The sequence below is a fragment of the Hyperolius riggenbachi genome, chromosome 7 (genome assembly GCF_040937935.1).
Source record: "Hyperolius riggenbachi isolate aHypRig1 chromosome 7, aHypRig1.pri, whole genome shotgun sequence".
Lineage (NCBI taxonomy): Eukaryota > Metazoa > Chordata > Amphibia > Anura > Hyperoliidae > Hyperolius > Hyperolius riggenbachi.
Window position 1 is genome coordinate 291,819,710 of NC_090652.1, and position 26,975 is coordinate 291,846,684.

Here is a 26,975-nt window from a genome sequence, read left to right on the forward strand (position 1 = left end):
ACGTGCCCCTGCTATTTATGAGCTCTGAAGCGAGATTTATTCTCGCTTCAGAGTCTCTTTAACCTGTGCATGGGAAGGCACACATGTACACTTGGGCGGGGGGTTGGGGAGTGATCGGGGGGGGGGGGGGGGGGATAAGATGATTTTATGCTGAAATCTAATAAAAATCGGTGTGCAGGCAATAGAGCCCTCTCTCATCTATCTTACGCTGAAAATACACAGATTTTTATGCAGATTTCCTGTCCGATCGATTTTATCAATTTCCATTCACTTCTATGAGAAATCGATCAGAAAAACGATAAAAAAAAATCAGATCGGACCTGTCGGAAATTATCTATTGAACCATCTATCTGCCAAAATATCTCATGTAGTATTCCCAGCATAATGGCTGATCTGGTAGCAGATTGCGTAGTGTATGGGCACCATTCCACTTAGGTGAGAACACACACACTTTCCATTGAATAGAGGGGGGTCTATCAGCAGTGCTGGTACATTGAGGAAGATCAGGTCTGGAAGGTAAGGTTGCCAAGCTCACCATTGTTCCTTTGTCGCCTTCCTCCTTCTGGTTCACTGCTCTCCATGGCAGTCGAGGGCACCAGTTTTCAACCTGAAGGAAAAAAGAAAAAAAAAAAAAAATGAGTACAGCAGTATTGTTAACCCATTTAGCTGCGATTCACAATATGACGTTTTATCATTTCATTTCACCAGCAACACGGCAAGTTAAGTGCATCATCAGTTTCACCATTGAGGTCACCCAGGTAAGTAACAAGGACTCCGAGCCCCCCAGGATTTTATGGAGTGAACTAAAATGAACCACATACACAAAGCACTACACAGTACACAACTGCCTTCTTAAAGGGAACTTGAACTGAGTTATATTATTTAAAATAAACACATGCGGTAACTTCAAATGAACATTACATAGTTACCTTGCCATCAGTTCCTTTCAGAAGCTCACCATTTTCTTCTGACAATGATCCCTTCCAGTTCTGACAACATTTTGTCAGAACTGAAATATATCCGTTACTGTCAGTTATAGCTGAGAGGACAACTGATGTGCCAGGCAATGTCCATGTTTCCCCATGGCTCAAGTGGGCGATGTTACAGTTTAACAGTGTGCTGACCAGAAAGCTTTTATGGGGTATTGGCCATTTTCAAAATGGAGGACGGAGAATTCCCTTGATCACAGTGGACAAACAGGACGCGGGAAAGGAAAAAGAGATTGAGGAGTAGACTAGATAGGAGGTAAGTATGACTTGTGTAGGTTTATTGTGACTTAATTTTCAGTTCAGGTTTTCTTTAAAGGGAACCTGAAGGGAGAGGGGTATGGAGGCTGCCATATTTATTTCTTTTAAAACTATACCAGTCGCCTGGCTGTCCTGCTGATCTTTGACTGCAGTTGCGTCTGAATCGCATACCTGAAAAAGCAAACGGCTAAATCAGTCAGAAACCTTTTATCAGCATGCTTGTTCAGGGTCTATGGCTAAAAGTATTAGAGGCAGAGGATTGGCAGGAGAGCCAGGCAATCTCCATAGTTTAAAAAAAATGAAATAAAATATATACTGTATATCTATCAGAGGATCCAGGCGGGCTGGGAGAATGACAAGGATCCTCCTGAAGGTGGCTGGAGGAAATCCCAGGTATGTATAATTTTTTTTTATAGCCTCCAGTAGGCACCTCTCCAGAACACAGAATAATTTTCTCCTGCAATTTGTACTGAATACAAGGTCTACTTAGTTATGCACAATACCTTAACCCCTTAACGACCAGCCAACGCCGATAGGCGGCGGCTGGTTGCAGTTCTATTTCCATGGAAACGGCCATTCCATATCAGTTCACGGCGGGGGGCTCCGTGAACAGCCTGCGAGCCTTCGATCGCGGCTCGCAGGCGAAATGTAAACACACGGGGAAGAAATCCCCGGTGTTTACATCGTACAGCGCTGCTGTCACAGCAGCGCCGTAAAGGAGATCGGTGATCCCCGGCCTCTGATTGGCTGGAGATCACCGGCATCTGATAGGCTGGAGCCTATCTGAGGCGGTACAGGATGGATCGCTGTCCTGTACCGCCCATAGTGATGAGTAGAGGGAGGGAAGGAGAGGGCAGAATAGCGCTGCGGAGGGGGGCTTTGAGGCCCCCCCCCCCAGCTCGGCAGTAGGCAGCTGCGGCGATCAGACCCTCCCCAGCAGGACATCCCCCTAGTGGGGAAAAAAGGGGGAAGTCTGTTCGCCCTGCCTGCCTGCTGATCTGTGCTGCGGGCTGAAGAGCTCACCCAGCACAGATCAATGAAAAATCCTGCAGTCCTTATGTGGTTAAATTCGATATTGCAGAAGGTTGCTTCAGATTCAGTTTATTATTGGATTTATAGATCGCCAACATATAACGCAGCGCTACACAATAAATAAGGTAACAGATAATAATAGGGGTGACAGACAACACAATAGGCACATACACACGCCATTACTTCTGCAAACAGGTCCGCCAGACCCTCCCGCTGGGCGGACGTTCTGCCAACAGTAGCACGTGCGTACGTGTTGTCGGCAGATTGATAAGGCTGTTTCTGAACGATCCGCTGGATTGCCTGATGAAGCAGGTCATACTTGCGAAACATGTTGCAACACTTTGGGGATTATATCAAATTTGTGCCATTTTGAAATCGACTGTTTTTGTGTCTGCTTTTAGGAAGTAAGTCCACCTCTGCCTTCCAAGCATTAACAATTTTAGCAGATTTTATTATTGTGGCGCCTCTGTTTACTCTATACAAGATTTGTGTCCACCCCAGGTGGAGGGGTTGATATACCCCCTTCCTTTCCAATCTAAAGAGAGTGACTTCTTAATCCTGAGTGGGGTCAGGTCTAATCTCCCCACCTGCCCTTACAATGGTTGCCTATGAGGTAACCCTGCTTTGTGAGTATGTCTTTCTTACTATTTAAAATTACCAATTTCCAGTACCTACTACACTATATCAGGCTCTCAGTGTTCCCTTTTTGTGGCTCATGTAGTCGTGCTGACATATTCCAGACTGTACTGCGTAGACGCAGTAGTTCTGCGCCTGCGCAGTAGAATCAGAAACAATTTTATTTCGCCAAGTAAGTTTGCACCTACAAGGAATTTGTCTTGGCAGTTGCTTAACACAAACAAAAACAATACAAGGGCAGACAATGTGTATATTACAAGTCAAGGACATTAGAAGTATAGTGGCAGTAAGCAATGTGAGAATTGTTCATTTACAGTTCTGTGCTGATTACTTTCAGTCCTAGCAGCTCTAACGTGGTTCAGCATTAAGTATGGCTACCGCTTGAGGAAAAAAGCTGTTCCTGTGTCTAGAGGTTTTGGCAGCGATTGACCGGAATCTTACTCCTGAAGGCATGCGCTGGAAGATGGAGTGAGCTGGGTGAGAGGGGTCAGAGGCAATTTTGGTTGCTCTTTTTCTGCACCTGCTAGCGTAAAGATCCTGCAGGGAAGGTAAGCTACAGCCAATTATCCTTTCCGCTGTTCGGATGATGCGCAGCGGCCTCCCCTTTTCTAATGCTGAGCAGGAGCCGAACCATACAGTCATGGATGATGTTATGGTGGATTCAATAATTGCAGTGTAGAACTGCACCATTAAATTTTGAGGTAGGCCAAACTTTTTCAGCTGCCGTAGATGGTACATCCTCTGTTGCGCTTTCTTGACAATAGTGGCAGTGTTGTTGTCCCATTTTAGGTCGTTTGAGATCGTGGACCCAAGAAACTTAAAAGACTCTACCTGGGTTATTGTGAATTTATGGTTAAGGGGAGGTGCTTGGGGGGGAGATCTCCTAAAGTCTATTATCATCTCCATAGTTTTGAGAGCGTTTAGTTCCAAGTTGTTGCTGCTGCACCAGGAGGAAAGCTGTCCCACCACATGCCTGTATGCAGATTCATCCCCGTTTTGTATGAGACCAACTACTGCTGTGTCATCTGCAAACTTCAGAACCTTAACAGATGGATCTGTAGAGATGCAGTCATTGGTGTACAGTGAGTAGAGCAGTGGGGAAAGCACACAGCCCTGGGGTGCACCAGTACTGACGGTCAAAGAGCTTGATGTGTGTTTACCAAGTCTAACACGCTGTCTCCTATCGGTTGGGAAATCGGTTATCCATTTGCAGATGGATTCAGGTATGTGTAGCTGGGAAAGCTTGCTGTGTAGCAGAGATGGCATTATGGTATTAAAGGCAGAGCTGTAATCAAATAAAATCCTGGTGTAGGTTCCTGGGGTGTCTAGATGCTGTAGTACATAATGCATACACATGTTCACGGCATCATCTGCGGATCTATTAGGCCTGTAGGCAAATTGCAGAGAGTCCAGCAGGGGATCTGTGATAGATTTCAGATAAGCCATTAACAGTTTTTCGAATGCTTTCATGACCAATGATGTCAGGATGATGACAGTCCAATGACAGTCCGGATGATGTCAGTGCGACTGTGGGCCGCACACTGGCAAGTAGACGCCAACCTGGCAAAGTCGGCATCTGCAGCGGAGAAGACCGGGAGCCTCCAGAGCTGCGGCGAGGGCACAGGACTGCTGCCAGGTGCTGGAGGAAGCCCCAGGCAAGTGGATTTTTCATTATGATTCTTCCTGGACCTTCCCTTTAAAGGACCACTCCAGCGAAAAGAGTAAGCCATTAAAATCTGACAGTGCCGACAGGTTTTGGACTAGTCTATCATCTCATGGGGGTCCTTAGTTTTTTTTTTCTTTTCTTCAAAAGCAATTACTCAACGGCAGTTGCTAAGGATAAATGACAAAATAGAGTGCAAGTGAGTAGGGTGGCTGGCTTAACTGTTTTGGAAGTTGAACTGCCGTTCAGGAAATGTTTTTAAGAACAAAGAAAACCCTGCAAATCCCCCATTAGGAGATGAACTAGTCCAAAACCTGTAGGTTCTGTCAGATTTTAACAGCTTACTTTTTTTTCTTGCTGGAGTGGTCCTTTAATGATCTGACATTTCTGTTGGGCTGCACAGGGGGAGCGCAGGACGCACAGATCTCTCTACCAGCCAAGATATATTCAAGATCCAGTCCGCTCTGAGAAATAGGAAAGTTACTGTGTTCTCACTTGGATCTGCGTCCTGCAAAAACAAATCTCAGAAACAGCCAAAGCTTGTGTAGACCTGCCAGTACCCTTGGAAGACTTGGAGAGATGATATCTTGGGAGTTTCCACAGAGCCTGGCTCACTCAATCCATTGATTCATTTCACATTACCGGATGAGGATTGAGGAGCGCAAGAAATAAACAGGATTATGGCCGAAGCCAATGACTAATTCAGAAGCCATGTGCTTCTCTCAGACCAACGAGGTGATCGCTATCTACTCGTTTCTGCAAGAAGTTGCAATTCTAACCGAAATACAAATTTCTGACTGTGTTGAGCTTTATTTATCTGTTGTGCTGCTATAAGCTCATGTAAAGTCTGTGACTGGCTCAGTTGCGGACTACTGCGCATGGGCGGCCCAGCACCTCCTTGATCGTGCTCCCGTGGCTGGGCGTGTTACGCCCATGCGCAGTAGCATGTTTTACGAAACGCTCCCGGCTACAAGAGGACAATCGAGGAGGTGTGCTCACGAGGCCAGGACAGTGCATGAGGTGGCACTGTCACAACAGACACCTGGAGGACACAGAGGGATCTCAGATACCTTACAGCACATGTGTCGAACTCCAGGCCTGGAGGGCCAGATCCATGCCAGTGTTTAGGATAGACTGAGAAAGAAAGGAATGTGTTCTACCTGATGGACCACACCTTTTCTGATTCAGACCCATCAATTAATTTGAGCTGTATCAAAAATGTGTGAGGATCTCGGCCCTCGTAGGACCGGTTTGACATCCCTGCCTTACAGGGAGGCTGGAAGAAGCCCCTGGTAAGTAACACTTAACTTCCTCTTTCACTTAAAGTTTACCTTCAAACCCACAAAACCAGTCAGGTGTGAAGTTACACATTGACCTGTTGTCTCAATTTCTCCCTTAACAGGCTGTAACTAAAGCCCAGGAGGGGGGAAATCCAAAGAAATGAATGGCAGTCCACAGGAGGCAAGCGGGACAGTAGCTCTGGTGAGGAAAAATGTAGAACATTGTGTAGATATGCCTGAGGGCTCAGAAACTAATTGATTATCTAACCACAAAACCTTGGATCCTGTCCACCAAACAGTGTACCTTGGATCTTGTCCATCACAAAGTGGAGCTTGGATCTTGTCCTCCCTGCAACTTTACATGGACCTTGTCCACACTGCTGCTGTGGTCTCTGTAAAATCTACCTCAGCTCAGATTTTAATTGTAAAGGTGACCACACGATACAATAAAATGATCCGATTTTACGGCAATTCGATAAATAGGATTGGATCTCCCGAAAAAAAATCTAAAGCGTTTTTTCATTCGACTGAAAAAAAAAACGATTGGATTTCCAGTTTTCTATTTTTATCGATCCTGAATGCTGGAAATTTTTCTTAAATTTTTCTACAGATTATATGGTATAGGTTAGATTTTCAATTTATTAATATACACACCCTAGCAACTTTCTCAGAGTTTCCAATCATTTTTATCATAATTGGGGAAAAATTGAACATACGTGTGTGGTACATTGGTCATATTTTTGAAATGTTACAATCAGTCAGTAAAATTGATTCTTAAATTGAACAGATATTTAAAAAAATAGTATGGTGTGTGGCCACCTTTACACTTCACTAGCTTGTTATGTTACGTCTGCCATCCTTTGCACCATTGTATGTAAATTTATTTTCCTCAACTGTGTAATACGTTGGCGCTTTATAAATACAAAAAATAATAACTAAATACGATTGCAAAAACATTAAAACACCGTCTTACCTGGATGTCTTGGCAGACCAGAGACTAGGCTAACCTAAAAAATTATCTAGAGCTTCCTAGAAATGGTCATCAGAGGTTCCAGCTGATCAGAGTTACTCAAAAGGAATAACTCTCCAGCCAAGATTTTGAAAAGGAATCAGATTTAAACACTTGACCACTACAGGTGGTGTTCCTCTCATGGACCAGAGCACTTTTCACATTTCAGCGCGCCTCCCATTCATTCGCCAATAACTCTAGCAGTATTTATTACACCAAAATGATCTAAATCTTGTTTTCATCACTGCCAATTAGACTTTTTTTGGGGGTTGTACTTTTTGCTAAGAATTATTTAAAGTGAATGGGAACTGCATTTAAAAAAATGAGACAGATACTTACCCAAGGAGAGGGAAGGCTCTAGGTCCTATAGAGCCTTCCGGCTCCTCTGCTGGTCCCCTCGAACCAGTGCTGGCTCACCCAGTAGCAGTATTTGACTAATTTAGTCAAATACTGCTTTACCCGGCCGAATGAGGCTTCAGAAGTCTTCAGGGAGCCCGAGTGCTCCTGAAGAAGGGCGGCCCTGTACTGCACCTGCGCAAGCACGCTCTCTTGCACGCTCGCGGCTGTGCAGTATGGAGCCACACATCTTCGGGAGGACACGGCTCCCGAAGACTTCCAAATACCCTTTCGGCAGGGAGTTGAAACGGGGCGGAGCCAGCACAGGATAGGGGGCACCGAGAGAGGAGACGGAAGGCTCTATACAACCTAGAGCCTTCCCTCTCCTTAGGTATTTGCTTCATTTTTTTTAAATCCGGTTCCCATTCACTTTAAGTCTATATGCATTTTAACAGGAATAAGAAAATACAAAAAAAAAAAATCAATCATTTCTCAATTTATTGTAGTCAATATAGTTTTAAAATACATTGGACTCTATTCACAAAACTTCTCGAATGATTTACTGGTATTTATCACCTAATTGATAAAACTAACCTTTCAGCACATTTACAAGCAAAATAATCACTCAAAGTAAGTTCTTCCTGATTAACTTCATTTCAATATTACTCTTCTTGCCTTAACCACTTTCCCCACCACTACAGTATATCTACGTCAGCTGTGGCTCCCTCCAAGCCACAACGACGTAGATATACTGACCTGGCTGCAGCCCTGCTGTGCACGGTCGGGTGCTCTTTAGAGTGTACCCTCCGGCACTGTCAGCTGCAATACTAATTGGTGGAAGGGAACATGTTCCCTTTTGGCCAATTAGTATACCCTCCTCGCATGAATGATCGCTGCAGTAGTGAACTGCAGCGATCCTTCATCTGTCCCCTTCGGGGCACATATAGTTAATAAAAAGGCACAAGCAAGCAGCCACACTCACCTACCTCGGTCCTGCGACTATCCTGAAGCCTGATCCTCTGATCACCGCTCTGCAGTCAGCCGCATATTGCCGGAAACCCGGGTCCCGGCTTGATGATGTCAGGACCGCAGGTAAGGTGAGTGAGACTGCCTGCTTGTGCCTTTTTATTAACGATCTCTGCACGGAGGGGGCTGCCTGATGGGGGGGGGGGGGCAACTGGCTATAGATTCTTGGGGGGAGGGGAGGGGGATTTGCAAAGGGGGGTATACATGTTTACTGGGGGACATCAGAGGAACCAAGGGGAGGGGGGGTTTACAAATTTTGCACATCTGGGCACCTGGGGGGGGGGCATACCTTAATACTGGGGGCACGTTTGGCTATAATGGGGGGGCAGCGCTAATCCTGGGGGTACATCTGGCCATAATGGGGGTAATCCTGATCCCGGGGACACATCTGGCTATAAAGAGGGCCACTATTCCTAGGGGTGCATCTGTCAATCTATTCTGGGGGTGGCAAACACGGGACACATCTGGCTATGCTGGGGGGGCTGATATTGGGGACACATCTGGCTATACTGGGGGGGAGGTGATACTGGGGACACATCTGGATATCTATACTGGGGCGACTTTAACTGGTGGCACAGTTTTTATGTCAATCGCACTTTTTATTTTTAAAACAGAAATTGGTCAAAGTTGAGAAATAGTGATTTTTTTTATTCCACCCCCCCCCCCCCCTTTTCCCATTAACATGCATAGAGAGCAACATTTTACTTGGGACCAAATACCCCCCAATGAAAGCTTAGTTTGTCTTGAAAAAAAAGATATATAGATCATTTATGTGGCACGAGTACAGATAAGTTATTGGTGATTAAACAGGGACACCGCTAAAGCGTCAAAACTGCTCTGGTCAATAAGGGGAAAACAAGGTCTGGATGCAAAGTGGTTAATTATATGTTTGCTCTGTGAATCATGCCCAATGTGCTACTGTGGATAAAACCCACATTTTATTTGCTCAGTTGTCCCGGCTATTACATTTAAATTATGTCCCTAGTGCAATGTAATTGACAATCTTTTATTTGGGAATAAATAAGGTATATTTTTTTCAGTATTGTTGGTTGTTTACACTATATCACTAATTACAAGCCCTTATTTGCAAATATAACAGTAATATACCCTCATGACATACATATTAAAAAAGGTTAAATCCCTATGGTAACATTTATGTTTTTTGGTCACTATTTTTCTTCCAAGTGTTTTATTTGGTAAGTATGGGGGGAGGGGTGTGTGTAAGGGGTTAATTAATGGGGGTTTATTTTTATTTAATTTAATGTATATAGGTATCTGACCACTAGATGTCCTCCAACTAATTGATTTACAGGCACTTTGATCAGCTTTGGGAACACATGCTCCCATTCACCACACAGGCGGTGACAAGAATGCATCTGGGAGTGTGCATGGTGAGCAATCGCGGCGAGGAGCTAATATCTATGCCCCAGGAGCGAAGATGAAGTCTCAGGGGTTGTAGATATACTGTCACCGCTCCCATAACTGGTTAAAGACCCAATTCATTTTTTTAATATAGATTGCATATGGTGTGGAATATATCACGATTTGCCAATATTGGACATAGACTGACATCAGATTGGAAAGGGTTAAATCTCGCCTTAAAATAAACAAGATAAAAAAAAAAAAAAAAAAGAAAACAAGAAAAAAAACACCATTACAAAGCTATATTTAGGTCTCTGCATGGAGATGGGCCTTGAAGGAGGATATCACTGTTGGAGTGATCTCTGCCAGTCCTCCTGAAAACAGCAGAACTCCTTCAGTTTTGGTTGTTCACTGATCTCGGTCTTGGGCTGTACGTCATGTTCTGACGGAAGTCGCAGCTGGTCTTGCAGCCTCGGTGTGCGTCTTTTCACCTTGTCCTCTGTGCCATCTGCAAGCAGCGGGGCTGGCAATCTGCTACTTCTATTCCCCGCCATACCCAGCCGCAGCGCCGCACACTTACTGCTGGAGGAAGGACTCTGAAGTGAGCCCTAAGTACTGTGGAGGAAGAGAAACTTCTTCCTACAATTCAGCTACACAGCAAGGGTGTTTATGCAGTACATTTGCAAAGCCTTCTAGGGCTCTTCTGAAAAAAGTAAATCAATCCACACAAGCACTCCCGCTGGAACCGTTCTAAATGGGAAAACACTTCAATTTCCGCACATTTAATACCAGTCTTAAAGAGAACCAGAGATGAAGCAACCTCATGTATTTTACCTCATAAATCAGTGGGAACATGACAGTAAACACCTAATCTGCTCTTTGTTACATTGTTCTCTGTTTAATTTGCCTGTTATCACCTCTAAGATAAGAATCCCGACTAAGCAGTCGGTCTGGCTTTGCTACAGAATTATAGCTGAGACTGTGTTCTTTGCTGTCTTCAAGTCCAAGCCTGCCCCCTGCTGGCTTTGCTCAGGAATCATTATAGCTGAGTCATTATAGCAAAGCCAGAATCAATGCTCAGTCCGGGATTCTTATCTCAGCTAGATAACAGACACTTTTAGCAGTGAGGATGGAACAGAGAGCATGGTAAATGTTTTCTCTAATGTTCCCACTGATTTCTATGGTAAAATACACAAGGGTGCTTCGTCTCTGGTTCACTTTAAAGTGAACCCGAGGTGAGTTATATGGAGGCTGACAGTTATTTCCTTTGAAGCAATACTAGTCGCCTGGCTATCCTGCTGATCCTCTGCCTCTAATATTTTCAGTCATAGACCCTGAACAAGTATGCAGCAGATCAGGTGTTTGATAATATTGTCAGAACTAACAGGATTAGCTGCATGCTTGCTTCTGATGTACTTCAGCCACTACTGCAGCCAAATAGACCAGCAGGGATGTCAGGCAACTGGTAAATATGGCAGCCTCCATCTACCTCTCACCTCGGGTTCCCTTTAAAGTGAAGGTTTACCACTTAAAAAATAAAAAAGTCAGATACTCACCTAAGGAGAGGGAAGGCTCGGTCCTAATGAGCCTTCCCTCTCCTCTCCCGGTCCCGCGCAGGATCCTCCGTGGCAGTATTCGACCAGTTCGGTCAAATACTGCCATTTCCGCAGCCGAAGGGATGTTTCGGAAGCCTTCGGGAGCACTCGGGCTCCCGAAGACGGGCCGCTCCATACTACACATGCGCGAGCATCATCTATGACGCTTGGGCAGTATGGAGCGGCCCGTCTTCGGAAGCCCGAGTGCTCCCGAAGACCTCCGAAGTCCCTGCGGCGTCGGACGCGAACGGGGGAGCCAGCGCAGCACCGAGGGCACCGGGAGAGTAGAGGGAAGGCTCATTAGGACCGAGCCTTCCCTCTCCTTAGGTGAGTATCTGACTTTTTTTATTTTTTAAGCGGTACCCATTGGCTTTAAGCCTTGTACACACGCTGGAGGGGCCGTCTCAACTGAGGAAAGCCACACCCAAATATGGAGTTCTGGAAGCAGGGAAGAGTGGAAAGTTCAGCCACACCGACTATGGAGTTCTGAAAGGAAGTGTGCAGCTCAGCCACACCCTCTATGGAGTTGTGAAAGGAAGAATGCAGCTAAGCTCCACCCTCTATGGCATTCTCAATGGAAACAGGAAAGAGGTTGCTCAGCCACACCCACTATGGAGTTCAGAAAGGAAGCAGGAAAGAGTACAGCTAAGCCACACCTTCTATAAAGTTCTAAAAGTAAGAAAGCAACTAAAGGGGCCCATACACTGGTCGATTTCAGTCATTGATCGATTCGATAGAAATCAAACGGAAATCGATTCTTTCAAATCTATCGATCGATCGATTTGTGGCAGATTTCGATTGATTTGATCTGACTGGATGGAAAATCTAGGCCGATCTGCTGCTGGCAGCAGATTGATGGCCAATACAGTTGCATCGGATCTAATGGTCCAATAATGCATTTAGATCGATTTCCAATTGAAAATCTGTTCCTAGTGTGTGGCACACATCAGATAGACTCCTGTTAGATTCGACTTGACAGGCATCTGACAGAAACCTATCTGATGGTCGAATCTGCTGCAAATCTTTAAGGCTGCTTTCACAGTGGGACGTTACAGGCGCACGTTAGAGCAGCCTGTAATGCACCCCACCGCACAGCAATGAAAAAAATCAATGGGCTGTTCACAGTGCCCACGTTGCATTACACAGTAACGCTTCACGTCAAGACAACGTACTGCATGCAGTACTTTATACGCGGCTAAGCCGCGTTAGACTGTTTGCACATGCTCAGTATGGGTGTTTTTTTCTACTTTAGGGGTGGAGAGGAGGCGGGGAGAGGCCGCTACGTAGCCAGGCACATGGCTACTTGGCATTCACTGCACTTGCAGTGTTTACTCTTTGGAGCGGCCACTAATTGGCTGGCGGGACCACGTGATGCGGAGAGCTCCGCTCACTTAGTCTCCGCAGCGCGTCCTGCTCCAACATGTGCCCTATAACGTCCCCTAAACGCAACGTCCTGGTGTGCAAGTAGCCTAAGTATGGCCACCTTAAGCGACACCCTTCTATGGAGTTCTCAAAGAAAGCAGGAAAAAGGCAGCTCAGCCACACCCTACGGTGCTCTGAACAGAAGCGCATTGTGATATTATCTGTTTGCCACAATGCAATGGACACAATTCCAAAATGAAAGAAAAAAAGCAAAAACCTAAAGGAAGGCCTTTGAATATTCAACAGGCTACTTTGATCTCATCACACCCTTTTCTTGCAGTGCTGGTCCCTCTAAACCTTATTTTACATATTTGTACTTCCTCCATGCACAAGTGACTTAGTGCTACTGCGCAGATGCAAACCCCACAGGCACCTGCGCAGTATACAAAGTTGGAGGGGGTGTCGCAGCATCCTAGGCAAAAAGGGACAGGAGACAATAACGGGAGCTCAAATAGTGTAGTATGTTAGATGGGAAAAGTGTGAAGAAAAGAAATTTGAAATACTACTCGCAAAGGCGGGTTGCAAGGGGGCAACCAACCGCAGGAAGCAGGTGGAGACAATGAAATCAACTCCACTCGGGGTGGTCCGGCCAGACCTGGATGTGGTCGCTCGCTTTATGAAAAGTTACAGTGAACCTCTGTGGTAAGGACCACAGGTGTTCTATCTCGACCCCTACAATAGGGGACGTTGGTGGCTTACCTCAACAACGAAATACTTGTATGAATAAAGAATTTTATTTAGCACAGGCAACGCGTTTTGCGGTTCTCAGCCCGCTTCCTCAGGCCAATCACAGTGCCAATTAGAAGAAAAACCAATAGCAAAGGGCTCCCTTTGCTATTGTTTTTTCTTCTAATTGGCCTGAGGAAGCGGGCTGAGACCTGCGAAATGCGTTGCCTGTGCTAAATAAAATTCTTTGTTCATACAATAATTTAGTTATTGAGGTAAGCCACCTCACCTTTTTGGATTTTAAACTAATTTTAATCCATTTTATACATACCAGGACGCCTCTTTCCCTTTAACTGTGCCTGCTCAGTATGGTCGGGCTTGTAAATGGACGGGAACGTGGCTAAGGAGGTTCCTGGCTAGAAGCAATGGGTGAAGGAGGACTATCCAAAGGCTTCCCACTACTTCACAAAGGATCTTCTTTTTAAGGCTAGGGACACACTCGTGGATACGAAAAAACGGCAGAGGTTTTCCCGGCATAATCTGCATTCTTCTCAAGCAGATAGCCGAGAGCAGCTGACTGTGGCAATTGGGAAACCCACATATTGTGCGATAAAAAGAAACAGTGCCGGCTGTTTTTTCCCACTGAGGACAATTGCACAATGCTCTAATTATACTGCCATTGTGCACCGGGAAGCATAATAAGTATTTTTAATGGCGTTTTTGCATTGCGAAAAACGCCTGCGATTTTTGGTAAGTGACTACAAGTTTTTCCCTTACAGGTTTACTTTATGCAGTGCTTTTGGTCTGCTCATAATCTGCTCTGAGGATTATAGAAATAAAGGAATCATAGATTTCCTGCTATGGCAACATAGAAGAGAACATTCTTACAACAATATCGTTCCTCAAGGCGATTATTAGCTTTGCACCTGTATGATCAAAAAATGACTGCCTTTCATGATGAAAGCAAAACTAAAGGTCTGGCAGAAACAGACAATTAAAAATCCGGTCTTCCAACTACTTATTGCCCTAATAATTGCCTGTCTACCTTTCATCTCTGTTAAAACTACAATACAAACTACAATATTCAAAGATTAGAATGCTGCTAACGAGAATGATGGCAGGTAGTCAATTGTGTCCCAAATAGAAATAGGCAAACAGGAAATAGGTAGCCAGGAGTCTCCCCCCCCCCCCCCCCCATATTTAACAGCCAGAGATACCTGCAGAAATACCTCCTGTATTAGGTAGCTAGAGATCCCCCCAGTATTGGACAGGCAGAAATACCTCCTGCATTAAGTAGCTAGAGGCACCACCAATTATTAAGTAGCTCCCTGCAGTATAGGCAGCCAGATAGACCGCAGTATTAGGTTACAGCCCCAGTATAGGTAGCAGATGTGCCCCCACCCTTACGCGTATAGGTAACGAGATGTGTCCCAGTATAAAGTAGCACCACCTTGTGTATTTAGGCAGGTGTTTCCCTCAGTATAGTTAGGCATTTGTGCCCCCCCCCCCCTCCAAGTACAGGTAGGCAGGTGTGCTCCCCTAGCATAGGAAGCCAGGTGTGCTTCCCCCCTCCAGTATAGGTAGGCAGGTGTGCTTCCCCCCTCTAGTATAGGTAGGCAGGTGTGCTCCCCCCCTCCAGTATAGGTAGGCAGGTGTGCTGCCCCAGTATAGGTAGGCAGGTGTGCTTTCCCCAGTATAGGTAGGCAGGTGTGCTCCCCCCCTCAGTATAGGTAGGCAGGTGTGCTCCCCCCCTCAGTATAGGTAGGCAGGTGTGCTTTCCCCAGTATAGGTAGGCAGGTGTGCTTCCCCCCTCCAGTATAAGTAGGCAGGTGTGCTTCCCCCCTCCAGTATAAGTAGGCAGGTGTGCTTCCCCCCTCCAGTATAAGTAGGCAGGTGTGCTTCCCCCCTCCAGTATAGGTAGACAGGTGTGCTCCCCCCAAGTAGAGGTAGACAGGTGTGCTCCTCCAGTATAGGTAGGCAGGTGTGCTTCCCCCCTCCAGTATAGGTAGGCAGGTGTGCTTCCCCCCCTCCAGTATAGGTAGGCAGGTGTGCTTCCCCCCCTCCAGTATAGGTAGGCAGGTGTGCTTCCCCCCCTCCAGTATAGGTAGGCAGGTGTGCTCCCCCAGTATAGGTAGGCAGGTGTGCTCCCCCAGTATAGGTAGGCAGGTGTGCTCCCCCAATATAGGTAGGCAGGTGTGCTCCCCCCCCTCAGTATAGGTAGACAAATGTGCTCCCCCCCAGTATAGGTAGGCAGGTGTGCTGCCCCAGTATAGGTAGGCAGGTGTGCTTCCCCCCCAGTATAGGTAGGCAGGTGTGCTGCCCCAGTATAGGTAGGCAGGTGTGCTTCCCCCCCAGTATAGGTAGGCAGGTGTGCTTCCCCCCCAGTATAGGTAGACAGGTGTGCTCCCCCCCAGTATAGGTAGACAAATGTGCTCCCCCCCAGTATAGGTAGACAAATGTGCTCCCCCCCAGTATAGGTAGACAGCCGTGCGCCCCCCCCCCCACCGTATAGGTAGAGAGGTGTGCTCCTCCAGTATAGGTAGGCAGGTGTGCTTTTCCCCCCTGTATAGGTAGGCAGGAGTGCTCCCCCCCCCCAGTATAGGTAGACAGGTGCTCCCCCCCATAGGTAGACAGGTGTGCTCCCCCCCCCCCCCCAAGTATAGGTAGACAGGTGTGCTTTTCCCCCTGTATAGGTAGGCAGGTGTGCTCCCCCCCCCCCAGTATAGGTAGGCAGGTGTGCTCCCCCCCCCGTATAGGTAGGCAGGTGTGCTTCCCCCCAGTATAGGTAGACAGGTGTGCTCCTCCCAGTATAGGTAGACAGGTGTGCTCCTCCAGTATAGGTAGGCAGGTGTGCTTTTCCCCCCTGTATAGGTAGGCAGGAGTGCTCCCCCCCCCAGTATAGGTAGGCAGGTGTGCTTCCCCCTCAGTATAGGTAGACCGGTGTGCTCCCTTCCCCCCAGTATAGGTAGGCAGGTGTGCTCCCCCCAGTATAGGTAGGCAGGTGTGCTTCCTCCCCAGTATAGGTAGGCAGGTGTGCTTCCTCCCCAGTATAGGTAGGCAGGTGTGCTTCCTCCCCAGTATAGGTAGGCAGGTGTGCTCCCCCCAGTATAGGTAGACAGGTGTGCTCCCCAGGTAGACAGGTGTGCTCCCCCCCGTATAGGTAGACAGGTGTGCTCCCCAGGTAGACAGGTGTGCTCCCCCCCGTATAGGTAGACAGGTGTGCTTTCCCCCCAGTATAGGTAGAAAGGTGTGCTTCCTCCCCCAGTATAGGTAGAAAGGTGTGCTTCCTCCCCCAGTATAGGTAGACAGGTGTGCTCCCCCCAGTATAGGTAGACAGGTGTGCTCCCCCCAGTATAGGTAGACAGGTGTGCATCTCCAGTATAGGTAGGCAGGTGTGCTTCCCCCTCAGTATAGGTAGACAGGTGTGCTCCTCCAGTATAGGTAAGCAGGTGTGTTTCCCCCCAGTATAGGTAGGCAGGTGTGCTCCCCGCAGTATAGGTAGGCAGGTGTGCTCCCCCCCAGTATAGGTAGGCAGGTGTGCTTCCCCCCAGTATAGGTAGGCAGGTGTGCTCCCCCCCAGTATAGGTAGGCAAGTGTGCTTCCCCCTAGTATAGGTAGGCAGGTGTGCGCCTCCAGTATAGGTAGGCAGGTGTGCTTCCCCCCAGTATAGGTAGACAGGTGTGCTCCTCCAGTATAGGTAGGCAGGTGTGCTCCCCCCAGTATAGGTAGGCAGGTGTGCGCCTCCAGTATAGGTAGGCAGGTGTGCACCCCCCAGTATAGGTAGGCAGGTGTGCGCCTCCAGTATAGGTAGGCAGGTGTGCTCCCCCCAGTATAGGTAGGCAGGAGTGCTCCCCCCAAGTATAGGTAGGCAGGCGTGCGCCTCCAGTATAGGTAGGCAGGTGTGCTCCCCCCAGTATAGGTAGGCAGGTGTGCTCCCCCCAGTATAGGTAGGCAGGTGTGCTCCCCCCAGTATAGGTAGACAGGTGTGCGCCCCCCCAGTATAGGTAGGCAGGTGTGCTTCCCCGCAGTATAGGTAGACAGGTGTGCTCCTCCAGTATAGGTAGGCAGGTGTGCTCCGCCCCAAGTATAGGTAGGCAGGTGTGCTCCCCCCAGTATAGGTAGGCAGGTGTGCTTCCTCCCTCAGTATAGGTAGACAGGTGTGCTCCCTTCCCCGCAGTATAGGTAGACAGGTGTGCTCCCCCCAGTATAGGTAGGCAGGTGTGCTCCCCCCAATATAGGTAGGCAGGTGTGCTTCCTCCCCAGTATAGGTAGACAGGTGTGCTCCCCAGGTAGACAGGTGTGCTCCCCCCCGTATAGGTAGACAGGTGTGCTTTCCCCCAAGTATAGGTATAAAGGTGTGCTTCCTCCCCCAGTATAGGTAGGCAGGTGTGCTCCCCCCAGTATAGGTAGACAGGTGTGCTCCCCAGGTAGACAGGTGTGCTCCCCCCCGTATAGGTAGACAGGTGTGCTTTCCCCCAAGTATAGGTAGAAAGGTGTGCTTCCTCCCCCAGTATAGGTAGGCAGGTGTGCTCCTCCAGTATAGGTAGGCAGGTGTGCTCCCCCCAGTATAGGTAGACAGGTGTGCGCCTCCAGTATAGGTAGGCAGGTGTGCTTCCCCCCAGTATAGGTAGGCAGGTGTGCTTCCCCCAGTATAGGTAGGCAGGTATGCCCCCAGTATAGGTAGGCAGGTATGCCCCCAGTATAGGTAGGCAGGTATGCCCCCCCAGTATAGGTAGGCAGGTATGCCCCCAGTATAGCTGGCAGGTATAACCCCCCCCCCCCAGTATAGGTAGGCAGGTGTGCTTTCTCCCCAAGTATAGGTAGGCAGGTGTGCTTCCTCCCCCCCAGTATAGGTAGGCAGGTGTGCTCCCCCCCAGTATAGGTAGACAAATGTGCTCCCCCCCAGCATAGGTAGGCAGGTGTGCTGCCCTAGTATAGGTAGACAGGTGTGCTCCCCCCCCAGTATAGGTAGGCAGGTGTGCTCCCCCCCCCAGTATAGGTAGGCAGGTGTGCTCCCCCCAGTATAGGTAGGCAGGTGTGCTCCCCCCAGTATAGGTAGGCAGGTGTGCTCCCCCCAGTCTAGGTAGGCAGGTGTGCTCCCCCCAGTCTAGGTAGGCAGGTGTGCTTCTTACGCCAATATAGGTAGGCAGGTGTGCTTCCCCCAGTATAGGTAGGCAGGTGTGCTCCCCCAGTATAGGTAGGCAGGTGTGCTCCCCCAGTATAGGTAGGCAGGTGTGCTTCTTACGCCAATATAGGTAGGCAGGTGTGCTTCCCCCAGTATAGGTAGGCAGGTGTGCTCCCCCCAGTATAGGTAGGCAGGTGTGCTTCCCCCAGTATAGGTAGGCAGGTGTGCGCCTCCAGTATAGGTAGGCAGGTGTGCTCCCCCCAGTATAGGTAGGCAGGTGTGCTCCCCCCAGTATAGGTAGGCAGGTGTGCTCCCCCCAGTATAGGTAGGCAGGTGTGCTCCCCCCAGTATAGGTAGGCAGGTGTGCTCCCCCCAGTATAGGTAGGCAGGTGTGCTCCCCCCAGTATAGGTAGGCAGGTGTGCTCCCCTCAGTCTAGGTAGGCAGGTGTGCTCCCCCCAGTCTAGGTAGGCAGGTGTGCTTCTTACGCCAATATAGGTAGGCAGGTGTGCTTCCCCCAGTATAGGTAGGCAGGTGTGCTCCCCCAGTATAGGTAGGCAGGTGTGCTCCCCCAGTATAGGTAGGCAGGTGTGCTTCTTACGCCAATATAGGTAGGCAGGTGTGCTTCCCCCAGTATAGGTAGGCAGGTGTGCTCCCCCCAGTATAGGTAGGCAGGTGTGCTTCCCCCAGTATAGGTAGGCAGGTGTGCGCCTCCAGTATAGGTAGGCAGGTGTGCTCCCCCCAGTATAGGTAGGCAGGTGTGCTCCCCCCAGTATAGGTAGGCAGGTGTGCTCCCCCCAGTATAGGTAGGCAGGTGTGCTCCCCCCAGTATAGGTAGGCAGGTGTGCTTCCCCCAGTATAGGTAGGCAGGTGTGCGCCTCCAGTATAGGTAGGCAGGTGTGCTCCCCCCAGTATAGGTAGGCAGGTGTGCTCCCCCCAGTATAGGTAGGCAGGTGTGCTCCCCCCAGTATAGGTAGGCAGGTGTGCTTCCTCCTCAGTATAGGTAGACAGGTGTGCTCCCCCCAATATAGGTAGGCAGGTGTGCTCCCCCCAGTATAGGTAGGCAGGTGTGCTCCCCCCAGTATAGGTAGGCAGGTGTGCTCCCCCCAGTATAGGTAGACAGGTGTGCGCCCCCCCAGTATAGGTAGGCAGGTGTGCTTCCCCGCAGTATAGGTAGACAGGTGTGCTCCTCCAGTATAGGTAGGCAGGTGTGCTCCGCCCCAAGTATAGGTAGGCAGGTGTGCTCCCCCAGTATAGGTAGGCAGGTGTGCTTCCTCCCTCAGTATAGGTAGACAGGTGTGCTCCCTTCCCCGCAGTATAGGTAGACAGGTGTGCTCCCCCCAGTATAGGTAGGCAGGTGTGCTCCCCCCAATATAGGTAGGCAGGTGTGCTTCCTCCCCAGTATAGGTAGACAGGTGTGCTCCCCAGGTAGACAGGTGTGCTCCCCCCCGTATAGGTAGACAGGTGTGCTTTCACCCAAGTATAGGTATAAAGGTGTGCTTCCTCCCCCAGTATAGGTAGGCAGGTGTGCTCCCCCCAGTATAGGTAGACAGGTGTGCTCCCCAGGTAGACAGGTGTGCTCCCCCCCGTATAGGTAGACAGGTGTGCTTTCCCCCAAGTATAGGTAGAAAGGTGTGCTTCCTCCCCCAGTATAGGTAGGCAGGTGTGCTCCTCCAGTATAGGTAGGCAGGTGTGCTCCCCCCAGTATAGGTAGACAGGTGTGCGCCTCCAGTATAGGTAGGCAGGTGTGCTTCCCCCCAGTATAGGTAGGCAGGTGTGCTTCCCCCAGTATAGGTAGGCAGGTATGCCCCCAGTATAGGTAGGCAGGTATGCCCCCAGTATAGGTAGGCAGGTATGCCCCCAGTATAGGTAGGCAGGTATGCCCCCCCAGTATAGGTAGGCAGGTATGCCCCCAGTATAGCTGGCAGGTATAACCCCCCCCCAGTATAGGTAGGCAGGTGTGCTTTCTCCCCCAGTATAGGTAGGCAGGTGTGCTTCCTCCCCCCCAGTATAGGTAGGCAGGTGTGCTCCCCCCCAGTATAGGTAGACAAATGTGCTCCCCCCCAGCATAGGTAGGCAGGTGTGCTGCCCTAGTATAGGTAGACAGGTGTGCTCCCCCCCCAGTATAGGTAGGCAGGTGTGCTCCCCCCCCCAGTATAGGTAGGCAGGTGTGCTCCCCCCAGTATAGGTAGGCAGGTGTGCTCCCCCCAGTATAGGTAGGCAGGTGTGCTCCCCCCAGTCTAGGTAGGCAGGTGTGCTCCCCCCAGTCTAGGTAGGCAGGTGTGCTCCCCCCAGTCTAGGTAGGCAGGTGTGCTTCTTACGCCAATATAGGTAGGCAGGTGTGCTTCCCCCAGTATAGGTAGGCAGGTGTGCTCCCCCAGTATAGGTAGGCAGGTGTGCTCCCCCAGTATAGGTAGGCAGGTGTGCTTCTTACGCCAATATAGGTAGGCAGGTGTGCTTCCCCCAGTATAGGTAGGCAGGTGTGCTTCCCCCAGTATAGGTAGGCAGGTGTGCGCCTCCAGTATAGGTAGGCAGGTGTGCTCCCCCCAGTATAGGTAGGCAGGTGTGCTCCCCCCAGTATAGGTAGGCAGGTGTGCTCCCCCCAGTATAGGTAGGCAGGTGTGCTCCCCCCAGTATAGGTAGGCAGGTGTGCTTCCCCCAGTATAGGTAGGCAGGTGTGCGCCTCCAGTATAGGTAGGCAGGTGTGCTCCCCCCAGTATAGGTAGGCAGGTGTGCCCCCCCCAGTATAGGTAGGCAGGTGTGCTCCCCCCAGTATAGGTAGGCAGGTGTGCTTCCTCCTCAGTATAGGTAGACAGGTGTGCTCCCCCCAATATAGGTAGGCAGGTGTGCTTCCCACCAGCAGAGGAGGAGGGGGAGCTGGGTGAAAAGATTAGGCAAAGAGCCTCTGGCATGGCAATTATGCCAGATTAGAAAAGCAGTGCAAACTTTTACTGCTCTCTGCATTGTAAGTAAACATTGTACCATACAGGGAATGCTTTCAAAAATGTTTTTTTAATGTACCCAAGCGTATAGGTACTGAAATATCAGTTTAGCTGAATCCCAATTAACCAATGCGATTTCTATGTAATATCCAATCCAATAAAACTATAGGGTGTTCTTTAAATAATGATGTCTTTCTAATTCTTACTGGCCCAGGTTAACCTGTATTTCTGAATGGAAAGACGCCTGGAGCCTGGTTTGTGTGTTTGGCACGGTGCTGTCATCTGACAGAATTTAACATGACCCATATCTGCAAACAGGGCGGGGCAGGAAGAAGCTTGCAAGTATTTACCGAACACACTAGGTACTGGTTTCCAATAATAACACAATTACTAGATATTCAATTCATAGCCAAGATTAATGAGATCATGCGATCATCATGCCAACTACACAGCCAGGCGCACACAATGGGACTGACAGAAAACTGGAGCGGCTGCTTAAATCCTGTAGGGGGGGGGGGGGGGGGGGGGGGAGGGCTCGAGGGAAAATAAGTTGAAGTTGAACTTACCCGGGGCTTCTAATGGTCCCCCGCAGACATCCTGTGCCCGCGCAGCTGCTCACCGATGCTCCGGCCCCGCCTCTGGCTCACTTCTGGAATTTCAGACTTTAAAGTCAGAAAACCTCTGCGCCTGTGTTGCCGTGTCCTCACATCCACTAATGTCAGCAGGAGCTACTGCGCAGGTGCAGACCATACTGGGCCTGCGCAGTAGCTCCTGGTGACATCAGCAGAAGTAAGGACACAGCAATGCAGGCGCAGTGGTTTTCTGACTTTAAAGTCTGAAATTCCAGAAGTGAACTGGAGTCGGGGACCGGAGCATCGGTGAGTGGCTGCACGGGCACAGGATGTCTGCGAGGGGAACCATTAGAAGCCCCGGGTAACTTCAACTCATTTTCCCCTGACCCCCCTACAGTATTCCTTTAAAGGCAGCACGGTGTCATAGCGGTTATCCCTCTCCGGTTCCAATCCCAGCCAAGGCACTATCTGCATGGAGTTTGCATGTTCTCCGGTTTCCTCCCGCATCCCAAAATCTTAACAGAAAAGTGAATTGGCATCCCCATTAATTTGTATTTGCACTAGACTATGATACATAAGCAACACGATACATAGACATAGGACTATAATGGGGATTAGATTGCGAGCCACTCTGAGGACAGTCAGTGACATGACAATGTACTCTGTACAGCGCTGCCGAAGATGTAGGCGCTACATAAATACTTAATAATAAAGTTCTCATCAAAAAGGAAAAAAAGCAGAAAAAATCCCTGCACTCCAAACAATCTGTGGGATACACGTGTATGTGCAGGCGGTCTGTCTTTTGTGCTGTGCCTCCACTACCAGTACACAGACATCTAAGGTTTTGCACAATAGATAAGCGTGGGCACCAGCAACTTGACTTGAAGCATTTATTGCACAACCGTGTAAAACCTAGTTAGCAGCAGATAAAAGTTGTGAAACACAAGGATTACATCACCCGTTCAGATGACACCCTTCGCACAGAGCCCCCGTCCTCCGACAATTGTTTTGCACCAGCTGGTGCTTGATCACGGATGGCAAGACCTTATGGCGTGTTGGTAATCCATAAACGCCACGGAGGGAAGGGCGCTTACATATAGCGTGAAAGCTACACGCCCCTCTGTTCGCCTGCACGGAAGACGCGACGTACGTACACATCTCCGCATTCCAGCACAGCAAGCCGACCAATCCTGGCTGCCTATGACGCCCGCTTCCGTGGACGTCAGCATCGTCATGGATACGGGTAAACATTACCCGAAAGACACAGCAATGTCTCCTCCTCCTCCTAGCAATCCGGGAGGACGGTAGGCCTTGCCTAGTCCTGGATTGGCTTGAAGGAGATGTAGTTTTAAAGGCGCAGGCGACAGGGCGCACAGGACTAATTATTAAATAATAGTAGTAGTAATAATGCAACCAATCAGAACCTTTGTGCGGCTAAAAGCTTAAGTCTGGGCAGAAACAGGACCATGGATGACAACAGATAAGAAGTTTTACATTTTTAAGCTGTCATTTCTGGCTTTAAAAGTTTGCAGCGAAGGACAGCGGGAGCCACCGAAGCTGCGGCGAGGGCACAGGACGGCTGCCAGGGGCTGGAGGAAGCCCCAGGTAAGTGAATTTTGATTTTAATTTTTGCTTTGACCATTACTTTAAGGTAGGGAGTACACTTGAAAGTGCTTTTGTTTTCCCGCATGATTAGGATGGGTTAAAGAAATCAATGGGGAGGCATTGGAAAAGGGTTCAGGACACACCAACACCTAGATTGACAGAGTACTGCCAAGACTGTACAATGCTGTTATTGAGTCTCGGAAAACAGTATGCGGGTGCATTTTTGAAGCTGAGATCAGCTCTGTTCAATCCAAAAGGCCCAGTGAAGACGCTACATGTACTCACCTCACTGAGGTAAATAAAATACGAACAGGTTGAGCCATCAACGCCATAATTGGAGTAGCAGACATCAGAACGCCACATGTCCTTCATCCACTGTGGAGAGACAACAGAGCCGTGTCAGGAACAAAACAACTATCCAGAAGAACAAGACATTTCCTGCATCTTTGGGCCTATGGCATGCGGGCGACATCTTACTCAGTGCTGCAATGACTCATGGGAAAGTTGGCTGCTACCTCTTTAGTATGGAGTATGGAGTATTAGCGGTCCTGCTAATAATAGAGCAGCAATACTACTCGGTCACAAGCAAATGTATGTACATTGTGTGCAGCTTGCAACTGGGCCTATTAAATGCACTTCCTGCAAACCGATTGCCTCTATTCTGGGCTACTTACAATTTGTCTAAAAGCAAACCAGAGATTATGAAATAAGCAGCTTTTATACTTAGCTGGAAAATGGGCTCCATCCCCGTTGTTCTGGACCCCTCTGTTCCTCTCAAGGCTGTGGAGTCAACACAAAAATCTTCCGACGACTCAGTTTATGAAACCTCTGACTACAACTCAAGGTACCCAAATTGTTCCGAGTCCTCGACTCAGACTCCTAAGGCCCGGATCACATCAGCGTGCCAACGGAAACGGCCGTATCGTTCCGTGGTCCGTTCGGCTGAATGAACAAAAAAATGCGTCAGGACCCAATTTTCCGGACAGTTTCGCTCAGCGGAACGTAAACGGAAGGTTTTGCAGCTACATATCTACAAATAGAAAACTGACAGTTTACAGCACACTGGCTATAAAAACTGACAGTTTTGACCTGATTCTGATGGCGGATCTGTACGGCCGGCTCCGAAAAAAAAACCGCAGATGTGAACAAGGCCTTAGTCTTATTTTTACAAAAGCTATGGATTTGGTTTAAAAATCATCCGACTCCTCACTTTATTAAAACCACCGACTCCAGGTACCCAAAATTGCTCCGTCTCCGACTCCAAAGCCCTGGTTCCTCTGCGGTGTCCCTCAGTATATAGCTCAGTTGCGCTTCACCGTACACTCACAGCAGTGATGCGTTCTGTGCCTGCGCAGAACAACCTGGGCCACTGGAGTGCAACAGGTGCGCATGCGTGGCCAGGCATGAGCAGTGAACCATGTCTGCCTGTGACTGAGCTATATACTGGGGGACACAGCGGAGGAACGGAGGGGCCCAGGAGAACGGTTATGGAGCCCCTGTTCAGCATGGGGCTGGAGGAAGCCCCAGGTAAGTATAAAAGCTGCTTATTACATCATCTCTGGAACACTTTAAAGAGGAACTCTAACCCAGGATTGAACTTCATTACAATGAGTAGCCGATACCCCCTTTCCCTCATGAAATCTTTACCTTTTCTCAAATAGATCATCAGACACATCTATATGGCTGATATTATGGTGAAACCCCTCCCACAGTGTGATGTCAGGGCCATGGCCCTGACAGTTTCCCTGTCTGTGAACCTTGCTGAATTCTGGGAAATAATGCCTGTTGCCAACTGCCAAGCAAGCAGTATCTCCCTCTATGACACGCTTTTTAGCCCACCACATTGTTAGTGTGTTTATAGATCATGGCAGTTGAAGCAGTCTGGCTTTTTTCTTGTCTGCCAGCAGTAAAGATGATGACCTGCCTGCTCGCGATCAAACAACATGAACATATTCATCATTTCTTGATCTATTTTTTTTTAAATTCTCAATTTGCAAACTACTGAATCCCTCCCACCACCACCACGACTATCTTTTGGAAAAGTCCCTTTATAAATATGAATGTAGCTGGGATATATTTGCATATCAATGGCCATCTTTAGTCGCTGGCTGTAATAGAAGTCATGCAGGGGATTCAGAGCTTGCGGTCGCGCCACTACGCGAGAAATCCTCCAAATTCCGAAAGATGACTATCTATAATGCAGGTTATGGCTGCCAGTGGTGGAGGTGTGATAATTACCTTCACTTTCCCCTCGCAGTGAGGATAGCCATCCATGGGAGGCAGCTCACACTGTTCCTGGGCACCGTTAATGAGATCTGGAGGGACAAAGAAAACACAGCTCAGCTTCATAAATTAACAAAATATATGAGAAAGTCACTGAAGAGGATTAATAGGCAGACCCATAATACACAGGAGAAATACAGTACACGTGAAATGCCTTATATTCCAAAATAAAGTCCATCAAGCCAGTCCTGTGCGTACTGGATAATACATAGCAGCAGCATAATCATATAATAATAAGTAATAATACTGCTCTCCCCTCCTGTACTCAAAAGAACAGGTGCTGCCTGGTAGAGGCAGAGCTGTGCGCAGTAGCTCATCTTATAAGAAAGGCAATGCATAGTGTGTTTAACACATCTGTCTCTTACTGCAAACAGCTCCCCAAAAAGAAGCAGCCTGAAACTGGATTTTTTTCATTGACTATATATTTATTGAGCAGTGATAATTATTTTATATTTAAGTACATAGTCAAGTCACTGACTGTGCCCAGAGTAGCTCACAATATAATCCCTACCATAGTCACAGTCCAATGTCCTGACATATTATTATTATGTATTTATATAGCACTGACATCTTCTGCAGTACTTTACAGAGTACATAGTCATGTCACTGACTGTCCTCAGAGGAGCTCACAATCTAATCCCTACCACAGTCACAGTCTAACGTCCTACCATATTATTGCTATTATATTTATATAGCAGTGACATCTTCTGCAGCACATTACAGAGTACATAGGCATGTCACTGACTGTCCTCAGAGACGTTCACAAACTAATCATACCATTGTACTAGTAAAATGTTCTACCATATTATGTATTTATATAGCACTGACATCTCCTGCAGCACTTTACGCAGTACATAGTCATGTAATATCCTCAGAGGAGTCAAGAAAAAGGATTGCAGAGCGGCACACTTGTCCTAGTGGTTTTCGGGTGCTTGACCAGGGACGCTAAGCATCATCCCAAACGACATCAGGAAAGTAGAAAGGTTGGTCAGCACACCAGCTTCTCATTGAGCAAAGTTTTAATGTGTCATATGTCAACACCAAAAGTTAACAATTGTTTCGGGGCCACAAGGGGTCCCCTTCATCAGAACAGTGCCGACAAAAGTTTTTGTCTGCACTGTTCTGATGAAGGGGACCCCTTGTGGCCCCGAAACAATTGTTAACTTTTGGTGTTGA

At 48.4% G+C, this 26,975-nt stretch overlaps 1 protein-coding gene across 3 annotated transcripts in view; it reads right to left on the reverse strand.

Annotated features, from left to right (window-relative positions):
• Positions 1 to 26,975, reverse strand: part of MGAT5 (alpha-1,6-mannosylglycoprotein 6-beta-N-acetylglucosaminyltransferase) — a 236,132-nt gene that overhangs the window by 86,317 nt on the left and 122,840 nt on the right. For all 3 annotated transcript variants that reach the window (XM_068245938.1, XM_068245939.1, XM_068245940.1), the window contains exons 4-6: positions 25,755 to 25,831; positions 23,802 to 23,891; positions 536 to 607 (exon numbers count right to left, since the gene is read on the reverse strand). In XM_068245938.1, coding sequence (XP_068102039.1) covers positions 536 to 607; positions 23,802 to 23,891; positions 25,755 to 25,831 — 239 coding nt within the window. The remainder of the gene's footprint in view (positions 1 to 535; positions 608 to 23,801; positions 23,892 to 25,754; positions 25,832 to 26,975) is intronic.